The sequence below is a fragment of the Ranitomeya imitator genome, chromosome 1 (assembly GCF_032444005.1).
Source record: "Ranitomeya imitator isolate aRanImi1 chromosome 1, aRanImi1.pri, whole genome shotgun sequence".
Lineage (NCBI taxonomy): Eukaryota > Metazoa > Chordata > Amphibia > Anura > Dendrobatidae > Ranitomeya > Ranitomeya imitator.
In genome coordinates, this window is record NC_091282.1 from 691,215,624 (window position 1) to 691,240,865 (window position 25,242).

A 25,242-nucleotide genomic window follows, 5' to 3' on the forward strand; every position below is an offset into this window, starting at 1 on the left:
TTTACAAGATTATCGGTTCAGGGATGTCTCTACTATAGGAGGGTTCATGAGTTACACACGCCCTAGAACAATGTAATCATATTACATCATTATACAGCAATGCAAGTCTCTTATGTTGTATTGGCTTGATTTTAGCTTTTGATCCAAGCTTTGTCCAGCGTGTGCAGTATTAATACAGTTAATAGTTATCTGGAGGGTTCGGCAACTTCTGTTTAGGCGCATGAACGAAAAATCGATCTAATCGAAGCTTTAAAAGAGAAACTGTACCTTTGTGTATGTTTTCAGAATAAACTGTCCTGTGTGAGCATGAAGAATAACACTGTATTTGAGAATTCTATGACTTCTATCCTGCATTTTTAACAGTTTCCCTCTCTGCAGACTATCTCTAATTTGCAATCCACCCTGAGCTTTTGGGAGGCGACTAGTAGTAGTCATATCTACCCATTCACAATGCAGAGAAGGATTCCTACTCTTCATTTATTTTTCTTTCTTTTTTTAAGCAAACAAAGGCAAGCAGCATGGAGGATATTATACAGCAGTAGTCACCAGTGTAGATGTGAATCCAGCACTGGAGGTCAAAGACTTGTTAGAAAGCTCAGCACAAACCTTTCAGTATCTCCCTCTCCTCCTCACGCCATCCCTTCCCCACAGAGGATAATGGGCTGTGGCACAACACCACAGTGAGCTAGCAATCAATCTTGTATAAGCAGGATGGATTTTAACTGTTTTTCATCAGAGTAGGAGAGAAGTTAACGGGTAGGGGAAAAATTGGATATGTAAGCAGATATCTCTGATAAGATATATTACAAAGTTTCTTATATTTCTTGTAAAATTGATTTATGCTAAATTTCTTGAAAGTACAATTTCCATTTAATGGGTGACCTAAGTAGGGCTCAAAACTGTCCAAATGTAAGAAAGTAAATAGTGTGTAGCCATATAATTCCTACAGCTAATTAGTACATTAACCATATACCAAGAATTAAGTGAAATCTCTCCGAGTTTAGATTTTCTGGAGACTTGGCCGGAGTCTTGTTGCTGCGCTCCTGTCCCATAGTAGTCGGAGTGACAGGACGGGAAAGTCGGCTGCCAGCATCATCTGGGTCTGCAGGTAGGAAACCAGTGGTGCTAAGCCACAGAGAGGTAGCATGAAGAATGGTAGCCCAGGAGGTAAAGTAGTGTAGCCTGGCCGCATCACTGGTTTCAGAAGTGTAGAATACCCCGCCTGAAAAAGAATCAACAGAAAAGTGATAAAATAAAAAAAGGAAAGAGTAAAAGGATGGGTGGAGATGTGTCCATATATGCTGGATTGTTTTACTCTGGTGGAAACTATTTTAACCAGTACATAATGATGTTACAGCTAGGAAACGAACAGTCATGGTAAAGGGAATCAGGACTGAACTCCATTGAAATCCTAAAAATTGGAATTAACCACATTGTCCCAGTCCAACTATTTAAAATCAGAGGAATCCAAGAAGTTGAAATTTTGGGAGCAGTTTGGTTCACTGTGAAGAGCTGCTTTAGTCGTCCTTGCGTCTTCCTGTCATATTGGATCACTCCTGACATCAGGGACTTTCTTTCCAAATTTAAGACCAGTATGGCTTCCAAGTCTGAGACAGAAATGGGGTCAGTTCTATATAGGAAAAATCCAATATGTCAGCTTCCTGAACTGGACACTAAGAAGCAGCTAATAAACTTACCTAATATCACACGGCTAGGGTTAGGTTTTAGTTACAGTATATACTCGAGTATAAGCTGAGATTTTCAGCCCATTTTCTGGGGCTGAAAGTCCCCCTCTCGACTTATACTCGAGTCATACCCAGGGGTCGGCAGGGGAGGGGGAGCGGGGGCTGTCTAATAATACTCACCTGCTCCTGGTGCAGTCCCTGGCTTCCCCGGCGCCGGCAGCTTCTAACTGTACTGAGTGGTCACATGGTACCGCTCATTACAGTAATGAATATGCTGCTCCACCTCCCATAGGGGTGGAGCTGCATATTCATTACTGTAATGAGCAGTAACGGTGACCGCTCAGTACAGGAAGAAGCTGCTGGCGCCGAGGAAGCCAGGGACCTGCAGGGACCGCTCCAGGAGCAGGCTAGTATAATGGGGAGCGCAGCGCTGCGCGATATTCACCTGCTCTCCGTTCCGGGCGCCGCACCTTCTTCAGCGGTGACGTGGTTAGTGCGCGCCCTCTGCATGAACGTCAGTGCAGAAGACGCTGAAGAAGGTGCAGCGCCGGAACGAAGTCAGGTGAATATTGAAAGTGCCAGGGGCCTGAGCGACGGTGAGTATGTGATTTTTTTTTTTTATCGTAGCAAATGGGGCAAGTGTCTGTATGGAGCATCATATGGGGCCATAACGTTTGTGCAGCACTATATGGGGCAAGTGTTTTGTATGGAGCATCTATGGGGCCATAACGTTTGTGCAGCACTATATGGGGCAAGTGTCTGTATGGAGCATCTATGGGGCCATAACGTTTGTGCAGCACTATATGGGGCAAGTGTTTTGTATGGAGCATCTATGGGGCCATAACGTTTGTGAAGCACTATATGGGACAAGTGTCTGTATGGGGCCATAACGTTTGTGCAGCACTATATGGGGCAAGTGTCTGTATGGAGCATCTTGTGGGGCCATTATTAACCTTTATACAGGATTATATGGGGCATATTTTAATATGGAGCATCTTATGAGTATATCATAAACTTTATGAAGCACTATATGGGGCTCCTGGATATTCAAAAACACTTAACCTACTGATGTCTCAATTAATTTTACTTTTATTGGTATCTATTTTTACTTTTGACATTTACTGGTAGCTGCTGCATTTCCCACCCTAGGGTTATACTCGAGTCATTAAGTTTTCCCAGTTTTTTGTGGCAAAATTAGGGGGGTCGGCTTATACTCCAGTATATACGGTACTCTTTTTAATAGCTAGTAAATGAGCAGTAATAGAGATTATCCACTACTGGACCACCCATTCTTAAGAGCTCAGCTGTGCAGTATAAGATATGAAAAAAACAAATTGTGTAATTACCTCTCGAGCACTGCCATTCCCCTGATCTCTGCACGGCAATGTTATGTGACCGCTGCAGCCAATCAGCAGCTGCTGATCAGCTGCAGCCTTCATTTTTTTCTCAAATATGGGTTGGTTGCAGTAGGAGAGTGTGTATGTCACAGGACTGCTGGAGATTGGGGGGACGGCACCAGTATGCAGTGATAGTTAAGAAGGGGGTTATCCAGTACAGAACAACCATTTTAACTTAATTTTAGAAAGGACAAGTAAAGTTAGGCCTAACAAGTAAATGCTATGACAATTAAAGGGTCACATTGACATAAAAAGTATATTGCAGGCAACATTTACCAGCTGAAGGAAGCTGATGGCCACACTCAGCAGGAAGGGTGAGTAGTGCATGATCTTGCAAAGCGGACAACCACAACTTGCTCAGAGTGGCAATATCAGCTTGTACCAAGGAAAGGAGACTATCCTCAGGATCAGATCCAGTCCCTTCTTCACAGCCCGTTCTTTCCACTGCTGCGATATAAACCTATTATTAAGAACATTTGGAATTGGTAAGGTTGAAACCATGAAGGATAATTTCTGATTGATTCATATGCAGGAACAATGGAATCAGTCAACAGGACCTGTCGGGATTTGGTTTACAGGGACTGAGTCCGCACAGAATGACTGTTCACATCAAGTACAGGCCCATGGGGCACCTATGTCATGGCCAAACATTTAAGTGCACCTTCCCATCTACTTGTTATCTCTCCATCTCCACCAACCTCAACCTTGATTGACAGCTCTGGCTTTATAGAGACAGAGAAGGGCAGAGACAGATGCCATTCGTTGACTCTATTCATCCTCATGATTATTTAGAAGCATTAAGGGAACTTGCATATCACTTACTTCTGCCCAGGCCTTCAGAACAGCCAATGACTCCATGGTAGTGGTGCTTTCACTATATACACTTGTGGTTTCTTTCATCGTTTGCACTCTACTCAGAGAAGATAGGAGCAGCTGCTGAACTCCGTGCAAGTCTGATAGGTCCTTTACAACGCCACTGGCTAACCATGCACTGCAAACCTGTAGGGGGAGAAGAAGAAGGTCCCATATATTTTCTGATACTTATATAGACATATTTCGTTCCCTTGATAAACCATCATGATCCAACTGGTGCTGGTAGTACGAAAAGCATTTTTTTAAGGCAATAAAAGGGCTGTCTTATTTTCTATCTTCAGTTACCTGGCAAGCCCTAGCAGTCACATCAGGATGGGTATCCGAGTTGAAGGCCGGTCTTACTGCAGCTACTACCTATCAACAATAAAAAATAAATTATGATATAAAATATTTTATATTAATATATTGTTTATATATTAGCAGTCCAAAGGGGGAACTCACATTGGCTTGGTATTGCTCTAGTATAAGATGCCCAGGAAATTCAGGCTCAGGCACGGAGGAAAATCGTTGTATGACCAGGAGGAGCGACTGCAGTCCAACTAGACGAAGATGCTCACTATGATCTGTGGCAGCCATGAAGGACATGCGAACCAGATCTTGCAGATGTAGAACCAAGAAATCGCCTACAAAAATAAAAAAAAAGTGCAAAGTGTGTTTATCACTTATATCATTTTCTTTTTTTGCTGCCATCAGTCTGTATCAAAAATGTGCACATTCCAATTAGAACAAGGAAAACCACTGCATGAAGAGGGGTGTCCTAACTTTTCATTGGGACTATATTAACGTATGACTTCTATATCATTTACCTACTATTATCTATATTATGTGCAACTTCACGTCCAGCAATGCAAATGATCAAGAGAATCAATGTCTCCAGTATATCAAGATCAAATGGGTTACGATATAAGAATACTTTGCAAAAGCCAAAAAATTATGACAAAGCAATAAATCAGGGTAAATAACGATTTCTGCCTCTTACTGTCCGGTTCTTTGTGCTTCATCTCTTGGGCTTCAGCCATATTAAAGTGGGCTCCCCCTGCCCCGACACACTGTGACACCAGCATATTAACACACTCCATTGAAAACACTCTTGTGTGCCACCGTGGACTAACTGACAGGGTAGAGGACTCCTCTTTCCTGGATGTTAGCACAGAGTCAGAGCAGGACTGCTCACATTCTTCTTCTTGAGTAGTATCCAGGGAAGCCACTGCTGCAAAATCTATTAGGACAAGGAGCAGTGTAAGGAATTATTACAGATATTATCCTCTAAATACAGACAATCATTGACAGTCACCTGCAGATGCTGAGAGGATGTCTTTGTGCAGTCGCAGCCAGAAAGAAAGACGGGCAAGTCCTGTACAGCTCTGCATGTGAAGGAGGGTCTCTTTCACATCTTGACGCAGTTGCGGGTCACTCTCTCTGTCCAAAAGACTCAGCAGAACTCCTTCCAGACCAAGTTCTCGCATATTCAAATCTGCTCAAATTTAAAAAAAAAAAAATGTACACGGCTTTAAATCTGACCACTTTGTAGCTCTTTCAACACGTTGCAACAGCATGTAAAAATACTTGATCAGAGAATGTCATCACAAGCAGAGGCACGTGCACCAATTACAGTTTATTGATAATGTTTCTGCAACCACCCAAATAGACACAAAGATGACTTTACGGACTACAAACCGTGTCTATTTATTTTTTAGATTGTAGGATTTACAGTAAATATTTTGACTGCCCTTTTGACTGTCTTCACTTATGCTTTTATTATACATTGTGAAAAAAAATATATTTCCTGTTACCTGAAAACTGACTAGTTGGCACATTTTTTAGGTGATTTTTATTTATTTAAAATGCAAAATGGAAGTTTTACTTTTTTTTTTTTTTTATCATAGATTGTGAAAAAAAAAGTCAAAACTTTTATATAAAAAAATACATTTAAAAAGGGGATTTCTCCCATTCTTTAATTAGTTAGAATAAAAATGTTTGCAAAGGGCTTGCTTTTCTATCTGCTGTCAGTTTCCTACAATGAGAACTGTTATAGTGGACAGCCGTTTTCCATGGGGCTCAACCTAAACCCTGGCTGACAATGCACAGCAGCTACATGCTAGGAAAGGGGTTAACTCTGAACATCCCAGTCAGCTCTCTCCAGCCCACTTATTTATATGCAGTAGTTAAATACTTGCCTCCCCCTAAGGGTATGTGCACACGTTCAGGTTTTTTCGCATTTTTTCACGATAAAAACACTATAAAAACTCATTAAAAACGCATACATTATGCATCCTATCATTTAGAATGCATTCTGCATGTTTTGTGCACATGATGCGTTTTTTTCCGCGAAAAAAACACATCGCGGTAAAAAAAAGCAGCATGTTCATTAATTTTGCCGACTTTCTGTGTTTTTCCCGCTATTCTATGCATTTGGAAAAAAAACGCACCAAAAACGTGTCAAAAACGCATGAAAAAATGCGAAAAAAACGCATGCGGATTTCTGGCAGAAATGTCTGGTTTTTGTCAGGAAAATTTCTGCAAGAAATCCTGACGTGTGCACATACCCTTATTCTCAGCTCCTGACAGGGATCTTTTATCAGTCCTGTAGAATCACATTCCCCTCCAGATCCCAGCTATGGCACTTTCCAGAGCAGTTCTCTTAACAGCTCTCAATTTACTGAGTTCAAAGCCCTTTTCTTCATGCTCATCTTCTGAAGAGATGCAGTTATAATCACCAGCCTGCAGCTTTCACAGAAGATCAAAGAGCTCAGGACACTTCACATGAAGGGACTGCCCACAGGACGCTTGCGATTACAGCACGATAGGGAATAAAACTCTTTTTTTTTTCAGATATCCAAGTAGCAGAACATCAGCTTAGGTATTTGAAAACACAAAAGCGCACAGAGAGGTAAAAAAAATACTCTGTTGTAAAAAAGTCACAGTAAATAAGCAAGTGCTAGTCAAAAAATGAAAAAAATACAGGGTATTTAGTTAATACGTTTTTTTGCAAAAAAAAAAAAATGTATGTTAAGCTGCTCCACCAATCGCCAAGGTATACCCATAATAGAGCAGTCCTGTCTAATGTATATAATCCCTATCTGATGTATTTAAAAACCTGATCATCTGTATAGTACCTGTATGAACAGGGCTCAGAGAGAAAAAATATCCACGTTGAACATGCGAGATGGAACAGGATATTTTTTCTCTCTGAGCCCTGTTCATACAGATACTATACAGATGATCAGGTTTTTAAATACATCAGATAGGGATCATATACATTAGACAGGACTGCTCTATTATGGGTATACCTTGGCGATTGGTGGAGCAGCTTAACATACATTTTTTTTGGCAAAAAAAGTATTAACTAAATACCCTGTATTTTTTCATTTTTTGACTAGCACTTCCTTATTTACTTTGACTTTTTTACAACAGAGTATTTTTTTACCTCTCTGTGCGCTTTTGTGTTTTCAAGTTCTTTGGTGGTGTGAACAGGTTCCTACAGACTTGTTTGCTATGCAGGTGGCCCATGTGTTTTTGGTTTTATAATTGTTCTCTTGTTTCTACTAGACTGGGGAGTTCACCACTCCTTTGTGGGTCATATGCATTGTGGCTGTTCCATCTCGCATGTTCAACGTGGATATTTTTTCTCTCTGAGCCCTGTTCATACAGGTGCTATACAGATGATCAGGTTTTTAAATACATCAGATAGGGATTATATACATTAGACAGGACTGCTCTATTATGGGTATACCTTGGCGATTGGTGGAACAGCTTAACATACTTTTTTTTTTGCAAAAAAACGTATTAACTAAATACCCTGTATTTTTTCATTTTTTGACTAGCACTTGCTTATTTACTGTGACTTTTTTACAACAGAGTATGTTTTTACGTCTCTGTGCGCTTTAGTGTTTTCAAGTTCTTTGGTGGTGTGAACAAGTTCCTACAGACTTGTTCGCTATGCAGGTGGCCCATGTGTTTTTGGTTTTATATCAGCTTAGGTATGTATTACCCTCTTTAGGGCCCAACTATGATGCAAATGTGTTGTAAGAAAGCAGCACTCACCCATTTTCAAATCTTCTTGCCCGTCTTTGACCATAGACATAGCATGTTCAGATACCTCTGCTGCCTCTCGTTGAGCGAGTTGTCTCAGACACGCCAACACTGCCCGGCGTAAGATCAAATGAGGACTACACAGGTGAACCTATGTATAATATAAGCAAAAGTGACAAGTAGCATAGAAAACAGGGGCTAAGAAGCACGGTTTCAACCGCAAACGTATGTTAGGAAGCAAACATTGGCACTGCACGTCATTCCTAGCAGTGAAAGTCTATTTTTATAACAAATCATACTGCATCTTAAGTAGTATGACGTAATGTGCTATAAGTCTGCACACGACAAGTAGAGTGGGTTTCATGCAAGAGCAATTTGCAATGGCAGAAGGATTAGCAGCCTATATTGCCCCCTAATAGGTCATTACTGTATATCATAACTGCCCTTGTACGTTCTAAAATATCTCCACATTCTGATGCATTTATTAAGAAAACATTGGTGATTGATTGTTTTTTTTTTTTTTTTTTAACATAATAGTCAATGTATATTGTACATTGCATATCTATCTTGATCTTAAAGGGATTTGAGGGATTTGTTAACTGCAATCAGTCAAAGCGGTCATAGCCTCATGTGAACAACATCCGGTGAGATCTAAATACTATTACTGAATGGCATCAAGTGAATATTCACCCTTTATCACCAGATAAAGAGTTTTAGATCCAATTCCAGCGATGTAACATTTACTGGGTTGTTTGCTGCAGTTGTGATAAAATCTAGCAGTTCTCTGAATGAGGAGCTCTGTATAACCCCGCCCACACCATTAATTGGCCGTTTTCTGTATACACTGTGCATAGGCAGAAAGCGGCCAAACTGTACTGGAGGCTGGTTGGTTTCTACAGAGCTCATGGATAGGGAGGACTATATGGCATTAGCTTTACTAGTCCTCTAGTGAAAATGTGCTGATAAAACAGGGATTTTATCAAAACTACAGCAAGCAGCCTAGTGAATGACATATCGCTGGAATCAGGGTCTCTGTCTCTACATTATACTATTATACTGCTGGCAGATTAGGGGGCAAAACCTGGTGACAGATTCCGTTTAAGTTTTAGTGTAACACAAAGCTTCTTTCACTACCAAAGGGAGCTTATTGTGCACTAGGATTTATTTGAATTGAATGTATTTCAGGGGTTGTCCACTTTAAAAAGAAAAAAAAAATAGATGTTTAAAGCGTGCCCAGAGATCCCCTAATCCTGCAGCTCTTTTCCGTTTTGTGCTGTGTCACTGCATTGCGAAGATATTCACATTTGTTGCTTTTGGAGCTCAGTGTGTGAAATCCTAACCGGGCGCTTGAGTGTTTTCTGCGGGAGTGAGCTTTCACCCCTCCATCAAAGACACTGGTGATCGCAGATAGGCTATTGCTCTAGCAGTCTGAGACGCTTTCGCCGAGCTATGATTGGTAGCGTCTAGGAGGGGTGAAAGTGCATGGCCCAAAGAAGATTCTGAAGAAACACAGTTGGTCTGCAAGAAGAAATTTCACATGCTGCAACATTTGTTGCAAGAGCAACAGATGTGCATATCTCTGCAATGGAGCGATGCAGCACAAAACAGGGGAGTTTAGGGATTTTTGTATGGGATTTTACTTTATTTTTTTTTAGTAAGTGATAGGTCCTAGGTTACTAATGCACAAGTAGCGGCGTTATGCTTCACTGGTGTCCCCGTTTCAGGCTCAGTCCTGGCAGCGCCATTTCTGGACATCACCACAGCATCATGTGGAAAGGGTACATTTCAATAGCAAGTCAGACCTTCTGTAGACCTATGCATCAAGGGTTCCAAAATTGTTTCCAGACGTTTAGTAAAATGCAGAATTCACAATTTAAAGTACGACAATACACACAGGAAGACAAATGAAAGAACACACAGCAACAACAAAAGTCAAGCAACAGGCGCTGTGAGCAAACCAGAAATGTTATATCACATGCACAAATGCAAGAGAAAGAAAGTTGCTTCCAGAACCACCAACTTTCTAGATTTGAAGAGGACTCTGGTCTTGGTTCAATGAAGCATGATAAAGGAAGCTGGCAGGGTGGGCAGAGTGCAGGTGATTTGTTGGGAAGTCTCTGCTCAGCTGCATTTGGGCTGAATAAGCCAGTATATGTTAAAGACAATATTACACAGCCAGTTCCGGACAGCTAACAGTCCATGAAACTATATTTTAGAAAATCCTTAGGGAAGATATATTGTATTAATTAGGAATGAATCATATATTATTGAACATTCAGCTTTGTTATACCTCAAAGGGGAAATCTACCTTAAAAAGAATCTGTCAGTAAGATCCACCCTCCTAAGCCCTCTATATGGGCACACAGCTCGTGGAAAGGTGAACAACATGATACATTGACATCTGCGATCCGATGTGTTATTGCAGATAAATCCATGTTTTTCTTAATATGTAAATGAGCTGTTAAGATCTAGGGTCCGGACGTAGATCTCCCTGAGAATCTGCCTCCAGAGATTATTTTAAATGGATTTCTCTGGAATAAGACATCAGATCACCAATATCAAGGTATCATTCTATAAACAGCTGAAACTAGAAATTTACATACCCTATATAAAAATATAAAAAGACACATATGCATATTTTTGTCAATATCTGACATGAAATCAGAATAAATCTTTCCCGTTTTAGGTCAATTAGGATTACAATAATTATTATTTGCCAAATGCCAGAATAATGAGAAAGAGAGGGAATGTTTTAAGGCATTTTTATTACTTACTGCAAAGTCAAAACATACACTAAGATTACTATGCCTTTAAACAATTCTGGACTGCCCATGTGATGATGTCATGTGTTTGGAAGCTTCTGATAAGTTTTTGGCAACATCTGAGTTAATTAGAGACACATCTGTGGATGTATTTTAATGCACACCAGAAACACACTGCTTCTTTGTGTAGCATCATGGGAAAGCGTAAAGAAATCAGCCAAGATAACGAGAAGAGAATTGTGAACTTGCACACGTCTTGGCTCATCCTTGGGTCCAATTTCAAGATACCTGAAGGTGCCTCGTTCATCTGTGCAAACAAATATATGCAAGTACAAACAAGATTGGAGTGTCCAGAAATCATACCGCTCAGGAAGGAGATGGGTTCTGTGTCCCAGAGATGAACGTGCTTTGGTCCGACATGTGAATATTAACTCAAGGACAAAAGCAAATGCACGTAGGAAAAAAGACGTTAATTGGAAAAAAGATCTTAATTTTTGGAGAAATGTCTTGTGGACTGATGAAACTAAAACTGAAAATTTGGGGCATAACGACCATCGTTAAGTTTGGAGAGAAGCTTGGAAGCCTTAGAACACCATCTTAACTGTGAAACACAGGGGTGGCAGGCTCATGTAGTGGGGTTGTTTTGCTGCAGGAGGGACTGGTGCACTTCACAAAATAGATGTCATCAGGACAAAAGAAGATTATGTGGCAATACTGAATTTACATCTCAAGACATCAGCCAGGAAGTTAAAGCTTGAGCTGAAATGGGTCTTCCAAATGCACAATGACCCAAAGCATACTGCCAAAATGGTAACAAAGTGGCTTAACCCCTTAGTGACAGAGCCAATTTGCTGCTAAAAGGGAACCTGTCCCCCCGTTTTTTCAGTAGGAGATAAAAATACCGTTAAATAGGGCCTGAGCTGTGCTTTACAATAGGGTATTTTCCTGAAGCCCCGGGAAGCAGGAGACTCCATCTGCGCACGCGCGGCCTCAGGAAGATGGCCGCGCCCACCGAGAAACCGCTGAATAGCGGCGAGCGCGCTCTTTTTCTACAGCTGCGCAGTGCATTCGGCACTTGCGCATGCGAGAAGCACTACGCCACCAACGGGAACATAAGCAAGATGTGGGGGAGAAACAGCGCTGTGACCACGCCCATCTGACCTGACCAGCCTGATTGACAGGCGAAAAAGGCCACTTTTGTAAGGTATTTCGGCAGCATAGGTAGGGAATCAGGGGACAAAAAATACCCTATTGTAAAGCACAGCTCAGGCCCTATTTAACGGTATTTTTATCTCCTACTGAAAAAACGGGGTGACAGGTTCCCTTTAATGGCAAACCAATTTTTACAATTCTGACCGCTGTCACTTTATGTGGTTATAACTCTGGAAAGCTTCAACAGATCCCACTGACTGAGGTTTTTTTCGTGACATATTGAACTTCATATTAGCTTTAACACTTCTTCTATATGACTTGAGTTTATTTATGAAAAAAAATGGAAATATGGCAAAAATTTGGGAAATTTCAAAATTTGAATTTTTATGCCCTTAAAATCAGAGAGATATGTCACCCAAAATAATTAATTACATTTCCCACATGTCTACTTTACATCATTAATTTTTTTTTTTGTTAGGAAGTTATAAGGGTTAAAAATTAAACAGCGATTTCTCATTTTTACAACAAAATTTACAAAACCATTTCTTTAGGGACCACATCACATTTGAAGTAACTTTGAGGGGTCTATATGATAGAAAATACCCAAGTGTGACACCATTCTAAAAACTGCACATCTCGAGGTGCTCAAAACCACATTCAAGAAGTTTATTAACCCTTCAGGTGTTTCACAGGAATTTTTGGAATGTTTAAAAAAAAAAAATGAACATTTAACTTTTTTTCACAAACATTTAACTTCAGTACCATTTTTTTATTTTCACAAGGGTAAAAGAGAAAATGAACCACAAAAGTTGTTGTGCAATTTCTCCTGAATACGTTGATATCCCAAATGTCGGGATAAACCACTGTTTGGATGCACGGCAGAGCTCGGGAACGGAAGGAGTGCCGTTTGACTTTTTCAAAGCAGAATTGGCTGGAATTGAGATCGGACACCATGTCGCGTTTCGAGATCCCCTGATGTGCCTAAACAGTGAACACCCCCACAAGTGACACAATTTTGTAAACTAAACCCCCCCCCCCCCAAGGAACTTATCTAGATGTGTGGTGAGCACTTTGAATCCTCAAGAGCTTCTCAGAAGTTTATAGGGTAGAGCAGTGAAAATAAAAAATATTTTTTTCCACAAAAATATCTTTTTGCCCCCAAATTTTTATTTTCCCAAGGGTAAAAGGAGAAATAAGACCCCCAAAGTTGTTGTGCAATTTGTCCTGAGTATGCGGATACCCCATATGTGGGGGTAAACCACTGTTTGGGTGCATGGCAGCGCTCAGAAGGGAGGAAACACCATTTGACTTTGAACGCAAAATTGGCTGGAATGAATGGTGGTGCCATGTGGCGTATGGAGACCCCTTGATGTACCTAAACAGTGGAAACGCCTAATTCTAACTCCACCCCTAACCCCAAAACGCCCCTAACCCTAATCCCAACCCTAACCCCAACACACCCCACCCCTAATCCTAACCACTCCCCTAACCCCAACATACCCCTAACCCCAACCACAAACCTAAACCTAACCCCAACCCTAACACACCCCTAACAGTAATCCCAAACCTAGCCCCAACCCACTTTAGCCCCAACCCTAACTCTAAAGTAAAAATGGAATAGATTTTATATAATTTTTTTCCCTAACTAAGAGGGTGATAAAGGGGGGTTTTATTTACTTTTTTTTTATTTTCATCACTGTCTATCGGAGTGATCAAAATGAACCAATAGGAAAAATTTCCTATTGTTGCCGGGTGCCGTCCGGCAGATCTCAGCGGACGCACTGCGAATGTGCCCGCCATTTTCTCCCAGAAGAAAATGCCGGCGGCCAGGGAGACTTCATGGGGGGATGCCTGGACTGGTACTGGGGGAGGGGGAGGAGGGAGTGATCGTTCCTCAACAGGGCAGACAAAGTATGCCGGAGCCGCAGCGTGACAAGAAGAGGACGTCATCCTATGAAAATGGGAGGCCCCGGACCGGACCGAGACGCCCATCAGACCGGACCGAGACGCCCATCGGATCGGACCGCCCCCCCAGGTGAGTATAATATAACCTCTTTTTCTCATCTTTCAGGATACATCGGGGGCTTATCTACAGCATTACAGAATGCTGTAGATAAGGCTCTGATGCCGGTGGGCTTAGCTCGCCTTCAATTTTGGGGGTGACAGGTTCCCTTTAAATGGAAAATCAGACTTTTTTTTGTGGTCGCCGTTATACCGTTAATAACGGCGAACGCAACACCAGGGTCAGTAAAAACCGACCCGAATCATGTTTTCTGCGGTCTCAGCTACCCCCAGTAGCCGAGACCCCGGAGAAATTCCAACGCTGGGGAGCGCTATACACTTAAACCTCAGCGGCGTTAAAAAGCGGCGCTGTGGTTTAAGTACCTTTAATTGCCGCCGTTAAAAGGTGTATCGGCGGTCGTTAAGGGGTTAAGGATTACAAAGTCAATGTTTTGGAGTGGCCATGACAAAGCCCTGATTCTCAATCCAATTGAAAATGTATGGGCAAAGCTGAAAAAAACGGTGCATGCAAGGCGACCTACAAACCTGGATCAGTTACACTAGTTTTGTCAGGAGGAATGGGAGCAAATTCCAACCAACTATTGTGAGAAGCTTGTGAAACGATATCCCAAATATTTGACCCAAGTCTTTCAGTTAACCCCTTTCTGACATCGGACGTACTATCCCGTCCATGTGGGGTGGGCCCCTATGACCATGGACGGGATAGTACGTCCAGCGCGATCGGCGGCGCTCACGGGGGGAGCGCCGCCGATCGCGGCCGGGTGTCAGCTGCCTATCGCAGCTGACATCCGGCACTATGTGCCAGGAGCGGTCACGGACCGCCCCTGGCACATTAACCCCTGGCACACCGCGATCAAAGATGATCGCGATGTGCCGGCGGTGCAGGGAAGCACCGCGCAGGGAGGGGGCTCCCTACGGGCTTCCCTGAGCCCCCCGCAGCAACGCGATTTATTCCTATAAATACATTTCTTTATCTAAATAAAAAAAACAAAAACATTAAAAGTACACATATTTAGTATCGCCGCGTCCGTAACGGCCCGACCTATAAAACTGGCCCACTAGTTAACCACTTCAGTAAACACCGTAAGAAAAAAAAAGAAAAAAACGAGGCAAAAAACAACGCTTTATTATCATACCGCCGTACAAAAAGTGGAATAACACGCGATGAAAAAGACAGATATAAATAACCATGGTACTGCTGAAAACGTCATCTTGTCCCGCAAAAAACGAGCCGCCATACAGCATCATCAGCAAAAAAATAAAAAAGTTATAGTCCTGAGAATAAAGCGATGCCAAAATAATTATTTTTTCTATAAAATAGTTTTTATCGTATAAAAGCGCCAAAACATAAAAAAATGATATAAATGAGGGGTCGCTGTAATCATACTGACCCGAAGAATAAAACTGCTTTATCAATTTTACCAAACGCGGAACGGTATAAACGCCTCCCCCAAAAGAAATTCATGAATAGCTGGTTTTTGGTCATTCTGCCTCACAAAAATCGGAATAAAAAGCGATCAAAAAATGTCACGTGCCCGAAAATGTTACCAATAAAAACGTCAACTCGTCCCGCAAAAAACAAGACCTCACATGACTCTGTGGACCAAAATATAGAAAAATTATAGCTCTCAAAATGTGGTAACGCAAAAAATATTTTTTGCAATAAAAAGCGTCTTTCAGTGTGTGACGGCTGCCAATCATAAAAATCCGCTAAAAAAACCGCTATAAAAGTAAATCAAACCCCCCTTCATCACCCCCTTAGTTAGGGAAAAATTAAAAAAATGTATTTATTTCCATTTTCCCATTAGGGCTAGGGTTAGAGTTAGGGCTAGGGTTAGGGCTAGGGTTAGGGCTAGGGCTAGGGCTAGGGTTAGGGCTAGGGTTAGGGCTAGGGTTAGGGCTAGGGTTAGGGCTAGGGTTAGGGCTAAGGCTAGGGTTAGGGTTAGGGCTAGGGTTAGGGCTAGGGTTAGGGCTAGGGCCAGGGTTAGGGCTAGGGTTAGGGCTAGGGCTAGGGTTAGGATTAGGGCTAGGGCTACAGTTTGGGTTGGGGCTAAAGTTACAGTTAGGGTTTAGATTACATTTACGGTTGGGAATAGGGTTGGGATTAGGGTTAGGGGTGTGTCTGGGTTAGAGGAGTGGTTAGGGTTACTGTTGGGATTAGGGTTAGGGATGTGTTTGGATTAGGGTTTCCGTTAAAATTGTGGGGTTTCCACTGTTAAGGCACATCAGGGGCTCTCCAAACGCGACATGGCGTCCGATCTCAATTCCAGCCAATTCTGCGTTGAAAAAGTAAAACAGTGCTTCTTCCCTTCCGAGCTCTCCCGTGTGCCCAAACAGGGGTTTACCCCAACATATGGGGTATCAGCGTACTCAGGACAAATAGGACAACAACTTTTGGTGTCCAATTTCTCTTGTTACCCTTGGGAAAATACAAAACTCGGGGCTAAAACATATTTTTTGTGGGAAAAAAAGATTTTTTATTTTCACAGCTCTGCGTTATAAACTGTAGTGAAACACTTGGGGGTTCAAAGTTCTCACAACACATCTAGATTAGTTCCCTGGGGGGTCTAGTTTCCAATATGGGGTCACTTGTGGGGGGTTTCTACTGTTTAGGTACATTAGGGGTTCTGCAAACGCAATGTGACGTCTGCAGACCATTCCATCTAAGTCTGCATTCCAAATGGCGCTCCTTCCCTTCCGAGCTCTGCCATGCGCTCAAACGGTGGTTTCCCCCAACATATGGGGTATCAGCGTACTCAAGACAAATTGGACAACAACTTTTGGGGTCGAATTTCTCCTCTTACCCTCGGGAAAATACAAAACTGGGGGCTAAAAAATAATTTTGGGGGGAAAGATTTTTTTTTTTAATTTTCACGGCTCTGCGTTACAAACTGTAGTGAAACACTTGGGGGTTCAAAGCTATCACAACACATCTAGATGAGTTCCTTAGGGGGTCTAGTTTCCAAAATGGTGTCATTTGTGGGAGGTTTCTACTGTTTAGGTACATTAGGGGCTCTGCAAATGCAATGTGACACTTGCAGACCATTCCATCTAAGTCCTCATTCCAAATGGAGCTCCTTCCCTTCCGAGCCCTCCCATGCGCCCAAACAGTGGTTTCCCCCCACATATGGGGTATCAGCGCACTCAGGACAAATTGGACAACAAATTGTGGGGTCGAATTTCTCCTGTTACCCTTGGGAAAATACAAAACTGGGGGCTAAAAAATAATTTTTGTGGGAAAAAATTTTTGTTTTATTTTTACGGCTCTGCATTATAAACTTCTGTGAAGCACTTGGTGGGTCAAAGTGCTCACCACACCTCTAGATAAGTTCCTTAGGGGGTCTACTTTCCAAAATGGTGTCATTTGTGGGGGGTTTCAATGTTTAGGCACATCAGTGGCTCTTCAAACGCAACATGGCGTTCTCTCTCAATTCCTGTCAATTTTGCTTTGAAAAGTCAAACGGCGCTCCTTCCCTTCCGAGCTCTCCCATCCGCCCAAACAGTGGTTTACCCCCACATATGGGGTATCAGCGTACTCAGGACAAATTGTACAACAACTTTTGGGGTCCAATTTCTTCTCTTACCCTTGGGAAAATAAAAAATTGGGGGCGAAAAGATAATTTTTGTGAAAAAAATATGATTTTTTATTTTTACGGTTCTACATTATAAACTTCTGTGAAGCACTTGGTGGGTCAAAGTGCTCACCACACCTCTAGATAAGTTCCTTAGGGGGTCTACTTTCCAAAATGGTGTCACTTGTGGGGGGTTTCAATGTTTAGGCACATCAGTGGCTCTTCAAACGCAACATGGCGTCCCATCTCAATTCCTGTCAATTTTGCATTGAAAAGTCAAACGGCGCTCCTTCCCTTCCGAGCTCTCCCATCCGCCCAAACAGTGGTTTACCCCCACATATGGGCTATCAGCGTACTCAGGACAAATTGTACAACAACTTTTGGGGTCCAATTTCTTCTCTTACCCTTGGGAAAATAAAAAATTGGGGGCGAAAAGATAATTTTTGTGAAAAAATATGATTTTTTATTTCTACGGTTCTACATTATAAACTTCTGTGAAGCACTTGGTGGGTCAAAGTGCTCACCACACCTCTAGATAAGTTCCTTAGGGGGTCTACTTTCCAAAATGGTGTCACTTGTGGGGGGTTTCAATGTTTAGCCACATCAGGGGCTCTCCAAACGAAACATGGCGTCCCATCTCAATTCCAGTCAATTTTGCATTGAAAAGTCAAATGGCACTCCTTCGCTTCCGAGCTCTGCCATGCGCCCAAACAGTGGTTTACCCCCACATGTGGGGTATTGGCATACTCAGGACAAATTGTACAACAATGTTTGGGGTCCATTTTCTCCTGTTACCCTTGGTAAAATAAAACAAATTGGAGCTGAAGTAAATTTTTTGTGAAAAAAAGTTAAATGTTCATTTTTATTTAAACATTCAAAAAATTCCTGTGAAGCACCAGAAGGGTTAATAAACTTCTTGAATATGGTTTTGAGCACCTTGAGGGGTGTAGTTTTTAGAATGGTGTCACACTTGGGTATTTTCTATCATATAGACCCCTCAAAATGACTTCAAATGAGATGTGGTCCCTAAAATAAAATGGTGTTGTAGAAATGAGAAATTGCTGGTCAACTTTTAACCCTTATAACTCCCTAACAAAAAAAAACTTTGGTTCCAAAATTGTGCTGATGTAAAGTAGACATGTGGAAAATGTTACTTATTAAGTATTTTGTGTGACATATCTCTGTGATTTAATTGCATAAAAATTCAAAGTTGGAAAATTGCGAAATTTTCATAATTTTCGCCAAATTTCTGTTTTTTTTCACAAATAAACGCAGGTACTATCAAATAATTTTTACCATTGTCATGAAGTACAATATGTCACGAGAAAACAATGTCAGAATCACCAGGATCCATTGAAGCGTTCCAGAGTTATAACCTCATAAAGGGACAGTGGTCAGAATTGTAAAAATTGGCCCGGTCATTAACGTGCAAACCACCCTTGGGGGTAAAGGGGTTAAGGGCAATGGTATCAAATACTAATGAAATTTATGTAAACTTTTGACTTTGCAGTAAGTAATAAAAATGGCTCAAAACATTCTCTCTTTCTCGCTCTCTCCTTATTTTTGCATTTGGCAAATATTAATAATTATGGTAATCCTAATTGACCTAAAATGGGAAAGGTTTATTCTGATTTCATGTCAGATATTGAGAAAAACATGCATATGTGTCTTTTCATATAGTGTATGTAAACTTCTGGTTAACTTTCAACTGTAAACAAATGATACCTTGATGTTGATGATCTGATGTCTTAGGGTACCGTCACACTATACGATTTACCTACGATCACGACCAGCGATATGACCTGGCCGTGATCGTAGGTAAATCGTAGTGTGGTCGCTGGGGAGCTGTCACACAGACAGCTCTCCAGCGACCAACGATGCCGAGGTCCCTGGGTAACCAGGGTAAACATCGGGTAACTAAGCGCAGGACCGCGCTTAGTTACCCGATGTTTACCCTGGTTACAAGCGTTAAACTAAAAAAAACAAACAGCACATACTTACATTCTGGTGTCCGTCAGGTCCCTTGCAGTCTGCTTCCCGCACTCAGTGACTGCCGGCCGTAAAGTGAAAGTGAAAGCACAGCCGCTGTGCTCTGCTTTCACTTTACGGCCGGCAGTCACAGTGCGGGAAGCAGAGACGGCAAGGGACCTGACGGACACCAGAATGTAAGTATGTGCTGTTTGTTTTTTTTTAGTTTAACGCTTGTAACCAGGGTAAACATCGGGTAACTAAGCGCGGTCCTGCGCTTAGTTACCCGATGTTTACCCTGGTTACAAGCGAACGCATCGCTGGATCGCATCGCTAGATCGGTGTCACACACACCGATCTAGCGATGACAGCGGGAGATCCAGCGATGAAAGAAAGTTCCATACGATCTGCTACGACGTACGATTCTCAGCAGGATCCCTGATCGCTGCTGCGTGTCAGACACAGCGATATCGTAACGATATCGCTGGAACGTCACGAATCGTACCGTCGTAGCGATCGAAATGTTATAGTGTGACGGTACCCTTACTCCAGAGAAATCCATTTAAAATAATCTCTTGAGGCAGATTCTCAAGGAAATCTAGGTCTTGGCTATTGATCTTAACAGCTCATTTACATATTAAAAAAAAACACGGATTTCTGTGCAATAAGATATCTGATCGCAGATATCAAGGTATCATTTTATTCAACTTTCCACGACCTACATGCCCATATAGACAGCTTAGGTCAAGTGTATATAAAACTTCTAGTTTCAACTGTAGCTTCCTATGACCTGCATCCCCATGTGCCCACATTGGGAGGGGTGATCCCGCTAACAGATTCCCGTAAAAGGGGTTGTTCACAACTTAGCCAACCTTTTCTTAGATGGAACAGTGCCCCATGTAAAATAAGAACTTTATACTCTCTTCCCATACTATCGCTGTTCCAGCAAAGTCTGCACGGTGTTTACTAGAGCTCACATGTCATTGTTAGGTCACGTGAGCCCTGGACGACCAATGTGTGAGGGCCGCAGCCCATTGAAGGCCGCTAAGTGGCGGCAGCGCTTAAATGATATGACATAACATTTCAGAACCAGCAAAAACAGTGCCTCTATCACTACAACAATGATAGTTGGAAGAATGGGTTAAATTCTGCGCTGCCGGACCGAAGGACTGAACATGAATTCAAAGATCCAGGAGATCAAAATTCTGATTTATTGGTCTACGCGTTTTGAAGCAGCAACATTTCTTCTGGACAAAGCATCAGTGATCTGTGTTTTGTCCTAAAGAAGTATTGCTACTTCTAAACGCACAGACAAATCGAAATTTTAATCTGCTAGATCCTTGGCTTCATTCATCTTCAATCCTTAAGTCTGGCAGCGCAGAACTTAACCGATTCTTCCAGCAATCACTGAGCTTCCCTTAGTGGGTCTGACGCAGCCGGATGCAAGAGCCATCTATGGTTGTGGTACCCAACCTGGAAAGGTGAGCAGCTTTCCCTAATCCCATTTTAATTTTTAACTGGTAAGACATTATTTACACCATTGTTCCTAGAATGGAGCCAGTCTCGGAGGAGAGTATAAGTTTTTTTTTATTATTATATTAAATAGGTAACTATTCCACTTGAGAAGGAACTGTCTAAGTAGTGGATGAGTTCTTAAGAACCGTGATATATCATAAGATCACCCATTTAATGGCCGACAAAACTGCCATTTAGTTGTAAATCAGAAGGGCCACGATTCACGTTAAATCTTTGCAACCCCTTTGTTTAAGATGCTACAATTTTTCATCCTGACTAGTTACCATTAAGATGGATTTAAAAAGTACAGCAGTGTTTCTTGGACTGTTATCCGATTTCTGCTGTCATAATAAAGTATCAACATTTGATTTCTTGAGGGCAATGAGCAGAAAATGTTTTGAGGTTGAAACTATGCATGCATGTATGTATGTATGTATGCAGAAGGAAAAAGGAAGAAGGCACAGGACAATAATTGGGGAAGGAGTTGACATACCAACATAGAATTATCCAGCAAGACCTCCTGCAGGAGATAAAAAGTGACAGACGATTGAGTCTAGTCCTCATTCTGCTTCTTTGTCAGACAGTCTGCACATTCTATACACCATATAACATCTAAAACTTCTGTTTCGTGATGACTCCGACCTGCTCAAATTTTTTAAATTAAAATTTTACTTATCAAGTTCATCGTTAGTTTGTGTTTATCCACACTGTATATGTACCTATCCCATCGCAAAAAAAAAATTAATTCCCTTCATCTATAAATGTTGACCCTGAGATTATGAGTTCAGATTGGCTGTCAACAGTCCTAAATGAAAAATCAGTCTTAGGCTTGTAGGGGAGTCAGCTCTCTGGTAGCCGGTTAGAACACTGAAGTACTTTCACGTCCGATATGTCAATTGTTGTATACGGATCCCCATAGACTTCAATGGCAGAGTCTGATCCACAAAACTGAAGATAATAGGACGTGGTCGGCATCTCACGGACCGGAGACACAAATCAGTTTTTCTAACGGATGTGCGTATGGAACATTGAAACTCTACGGATCCATGTGCGGTCTAAGAATAAAATGAACGAAACTGATACGAGCCACAAGAACTAAAATTAAGGATTCGCTCAACAAAAATGTTATCTCCTAAACCTTTTCTAAACAGATATTTCATGTAGTGTAGTTGGATTAACATACTTACCGATTGCAGTCTTCGTCGTTTTCCAGCAACGCTCTGGTCTTATTTTGGGTCTTATGAGCGCACCTCTCATTTGGCACCTGATATGGTACCGGTATGCTGGGCAGGGGCTATATCCTTCCATATAATTTTATGAGACTCAGAACGAGATTCCATAAACTTACATTGTGAAAACAATTTCCAGGCCACACAAACCCATGTGTTCCAGGGAATCTGAGATGAAATCACGTGACCTGGAGGAGGACCAGAGCGGCGCTGGAAACAGGGGAAGACTGATCAGTAAGTATTTTAGACTACACCACATTAGATCAACATAGAACTTACAGTAGCACTCAACTTGGGATGCTTGAACAGAAGAATTTTATTTTGCAGTATACTCAAAACATTTCGGTTCAACATGAACCTTCTTCAGTTACGTATACGGAATACATATGATGAATGTGCCCGGAAGTCAGTGGGCCAGAGTAAATCTATGAAGGGGAGATGCAGTCGTGATATGCGGAGAGAGGTACTGTAGGAGAGTCGGGTAAAGGCATGTATACCAACAGACGCGGAGTCAACCGCTTGTCTCAGACGGTTTATGTTGAACCGAAACGTTTTGAGTATACTGCAAAATAAAATTCTTCTGTTCAAGCATCCCAAGTTGAGTGCTAAGTTTTATGTTGATTTAGTATATGGCGTGGGAGCCTAACTATAGCACCACATAGTAGCTGTGCTCACGGTGTTGTTTCATACACCACATTAGAGACATGTTTAAAAGGGTTTAGGCGGATACAACTGTTGTCAGGAGTGCTTTTTTTAAAGCAGTTGTCAGATATAAAAAAAAAAAATCAGGGAGCACATTAAAGCTGCTAAGCACAGAAGACAAGAAGAAACGGGCTCTGCTGCTTCTAGAACATTCACCTTAGTGCTGGAATTACAGCAACATAGCTCAGTATGCTTTATCTACACTGATCCTACTTCTGTATATATGAAAGAAAGGAAGAATGTCCTCTTTTCTCTGTGCATTGTGTATGGGAAACATTAGTAGCTAGTTTCTATCCCTTTTGGAGTTTAATTAAAACAACATTAATTAAAAATGGATGACCTCAAAATAAGTTACTAGTTTATACCAGACTGCAGAGTTAATGCTAATCTTAAGAGTAGACTATAGGGCTGTAATATTTAGGGATATGCTGTCCACATTTGAAAACATATATTATGCGATGAATACAAGTTCTCCTCTCTGAAGTCAACTGAGTCAAAGGATAATTTACATACAAATTTCTATCTGCAATAAAAAGGAATTTTGGGGGTAGAACCATTACGTGGAGAAAAGGACAAAAAAAAAGAAAAAAAACCAATGGTTTTAGAGACAAGAAACAAACAACACTGACGTGTATACATATGAAACAATCCTTATTTCATATTCATATTTTGGGCTTCCCGTTTTCTGCACAGGCATATGAATGATTCATTAAAGGGAACTGGTCACCTGACAAAATAGGGATTTTTGCGTACTCACCAAAAAAAAACATTTTCTCCGAGCCATTCATTGGGGGACACAGACCATGGGTGTATGCTGCTGCCACTAAGAGGCTGACACTTAGTGATACAAATAAAGTTAGCTCCTCCCCTGCAGTAAACCCCCTCCTGCTGGCTCTCAGCTAACCAGTTCGGTGCAAAAGCAGTAGGAGATCAACAACATCATATAAGCGTATAGCATGTCATATTATACAGGTCCTTCTCAAAAAATTAGCATATAGTGTTACATTTCATTATTTACCATAATGTAATGATTACAATTAAACTTTCATATATTATATATTCATTATCCACCAACTGAAATTTGTCAGGTCTTTTATTGTTTTAATACTGATGATTTTGGCATACAACTCCTGATAACCCAAAAAACCTGTCTCAATAAATTAGCATATCAAGAAAAGGTTCTCTAAACGACCTATTACCCTAATCTTCTGAATCAACTAATTAACTCTAAACACATGCAAAAGATACCTGAGGCTTTTATAAACTCCCTGCCTGGTTCATTACTCAAAACCCCCATCATGGGTAAGATTAGCGACCTGACAGATGTCAAGAAGGCCATCATTGACACCCTCAAGCAAGAGGGTAAGACCCAGAAAGAAATTTCTCAACAAATAGGCTGTTCCCAGAGTGCTGTATCAAGGCACCTCAATGGTAAGTCTGTTGGAAGGAAACAATGTGGCAGAAAACGCTGTACAACGAGAAGAGGAGACCGGACCCTGAGGAAGATTGTGGAGAAGGACCGATTCCAGACCTTGGGGAACCTGAGGAAGCAGTGGACTGAGTCTGGTGTGGAAACATCCAGAGCCACCGTGCACAGGCGTGTGCAGGAAATGGGCTACAGGTGCCGCATTCCCCAGGTAAAGCCACTTTTGAACCATAAACAGCGGCAGAGGCGCCTGACCTGGGCTACAGAGAAGCAGCACTGGACTGTTGCTAAGTGGTCCCAAGTACTTTTTTCTGATGAAAGCAAATTTTGCATGTCATTCGGAAATCAAGGTGCCAGAGTCTGGAGGAAGACTGGAGAGAAGGAAATGCCAAAATGCCTGAAGTCCAGTGTCAAGTACCCACAGTCAGTGATGGTGTGGGGTGCCATGTCAGCTGCTGGTGTTGGTCCACTGTGTTTCATCAAGGGCAGGGTCAATGCAGCTAGCTATCAGGAGATTTTGGAGCACTTCATGCTTCCATCGGCTGAAATGCTTTATGGAGATGAAGATTTCATTTTTCAGCACGACCTGGCACCTGCTCACAGTGCCAAAACCACTGGTAAATGGTTTACTGACCATGGTATTACTGTGCTCAATTGGCCTGCCAACTCTCCTGACCTGAACCCCATAGAGAATCTGTGGGATATTGTGAAGAGAAAGTTGAGAGACGCAAGACCCAACACTCTGGATGAGCTTAAGGCCGCTATTGAAGCATCCTGGGCCTCCATAACATCTCAGCAGTGTCACAGGCTGATTGCCTCCATGCCACGCCGCATTGAAGCAGTCATTTCTGCCAAAGGATTCCCGACCAAGTATTGAGTGCATAACTGAACATTACTATTTGATGGT

General features: G+C 41.8%; 1 protein-coding gene across 2 annotated transcripts in view; it reads right to left on the reverse strand.

Annotated features, from left to right (window-relative positions):
- Window positions 1–25,242, reverse strand: part of HEATR5A (HEAT repeat containing 5A) — a 107,408-nt gene that overhangs the window by 18,008 nt on the left and 64,158 nt on the right. The window contains exons 21-29 of one of the 2 annotated variants that reach the window (XM_069730402.1): window positions 21,472–21,498; window positions 8,000–8,138; window positions 5,250–5,429; window positions 4,935–5,174; window positions 4,397–4,578; window positions 4,241–4,309; window positions 3,905–4,081; window positions 3,359–3,542; window positions 974–1,222 (exon numbers count right to left, since the gene is read on the reverse strand). In XM_069730402.1, the coding sequence (XP_069586503.1) occupies window positions 974–1,222; window positions 3,359–3,542; window positions 3,905–4,081; window positions 4,241–4,309; window positions 4,397–4,578; window positions 4,935–5,174; window positions 5,250–5,429; window positions 8,000–8,138; window positions 21,472–21,498 (1,447 nt within the window). The remainder of the gene's footprint in view (window positions 1–973; window positions 1,223–3,358; window positions 3,543–3,904; window positions 4,082–4,240; window positions 4,310–4,396; window positions 4,579–4,934; window positions 5,175–5,249; window positions 5,430–7,999; window positions 8,139–21,471; window positions 21,499–25,242) is intronic. The other variant, XM_069730412.1, reaches the window with a different exon arrangement.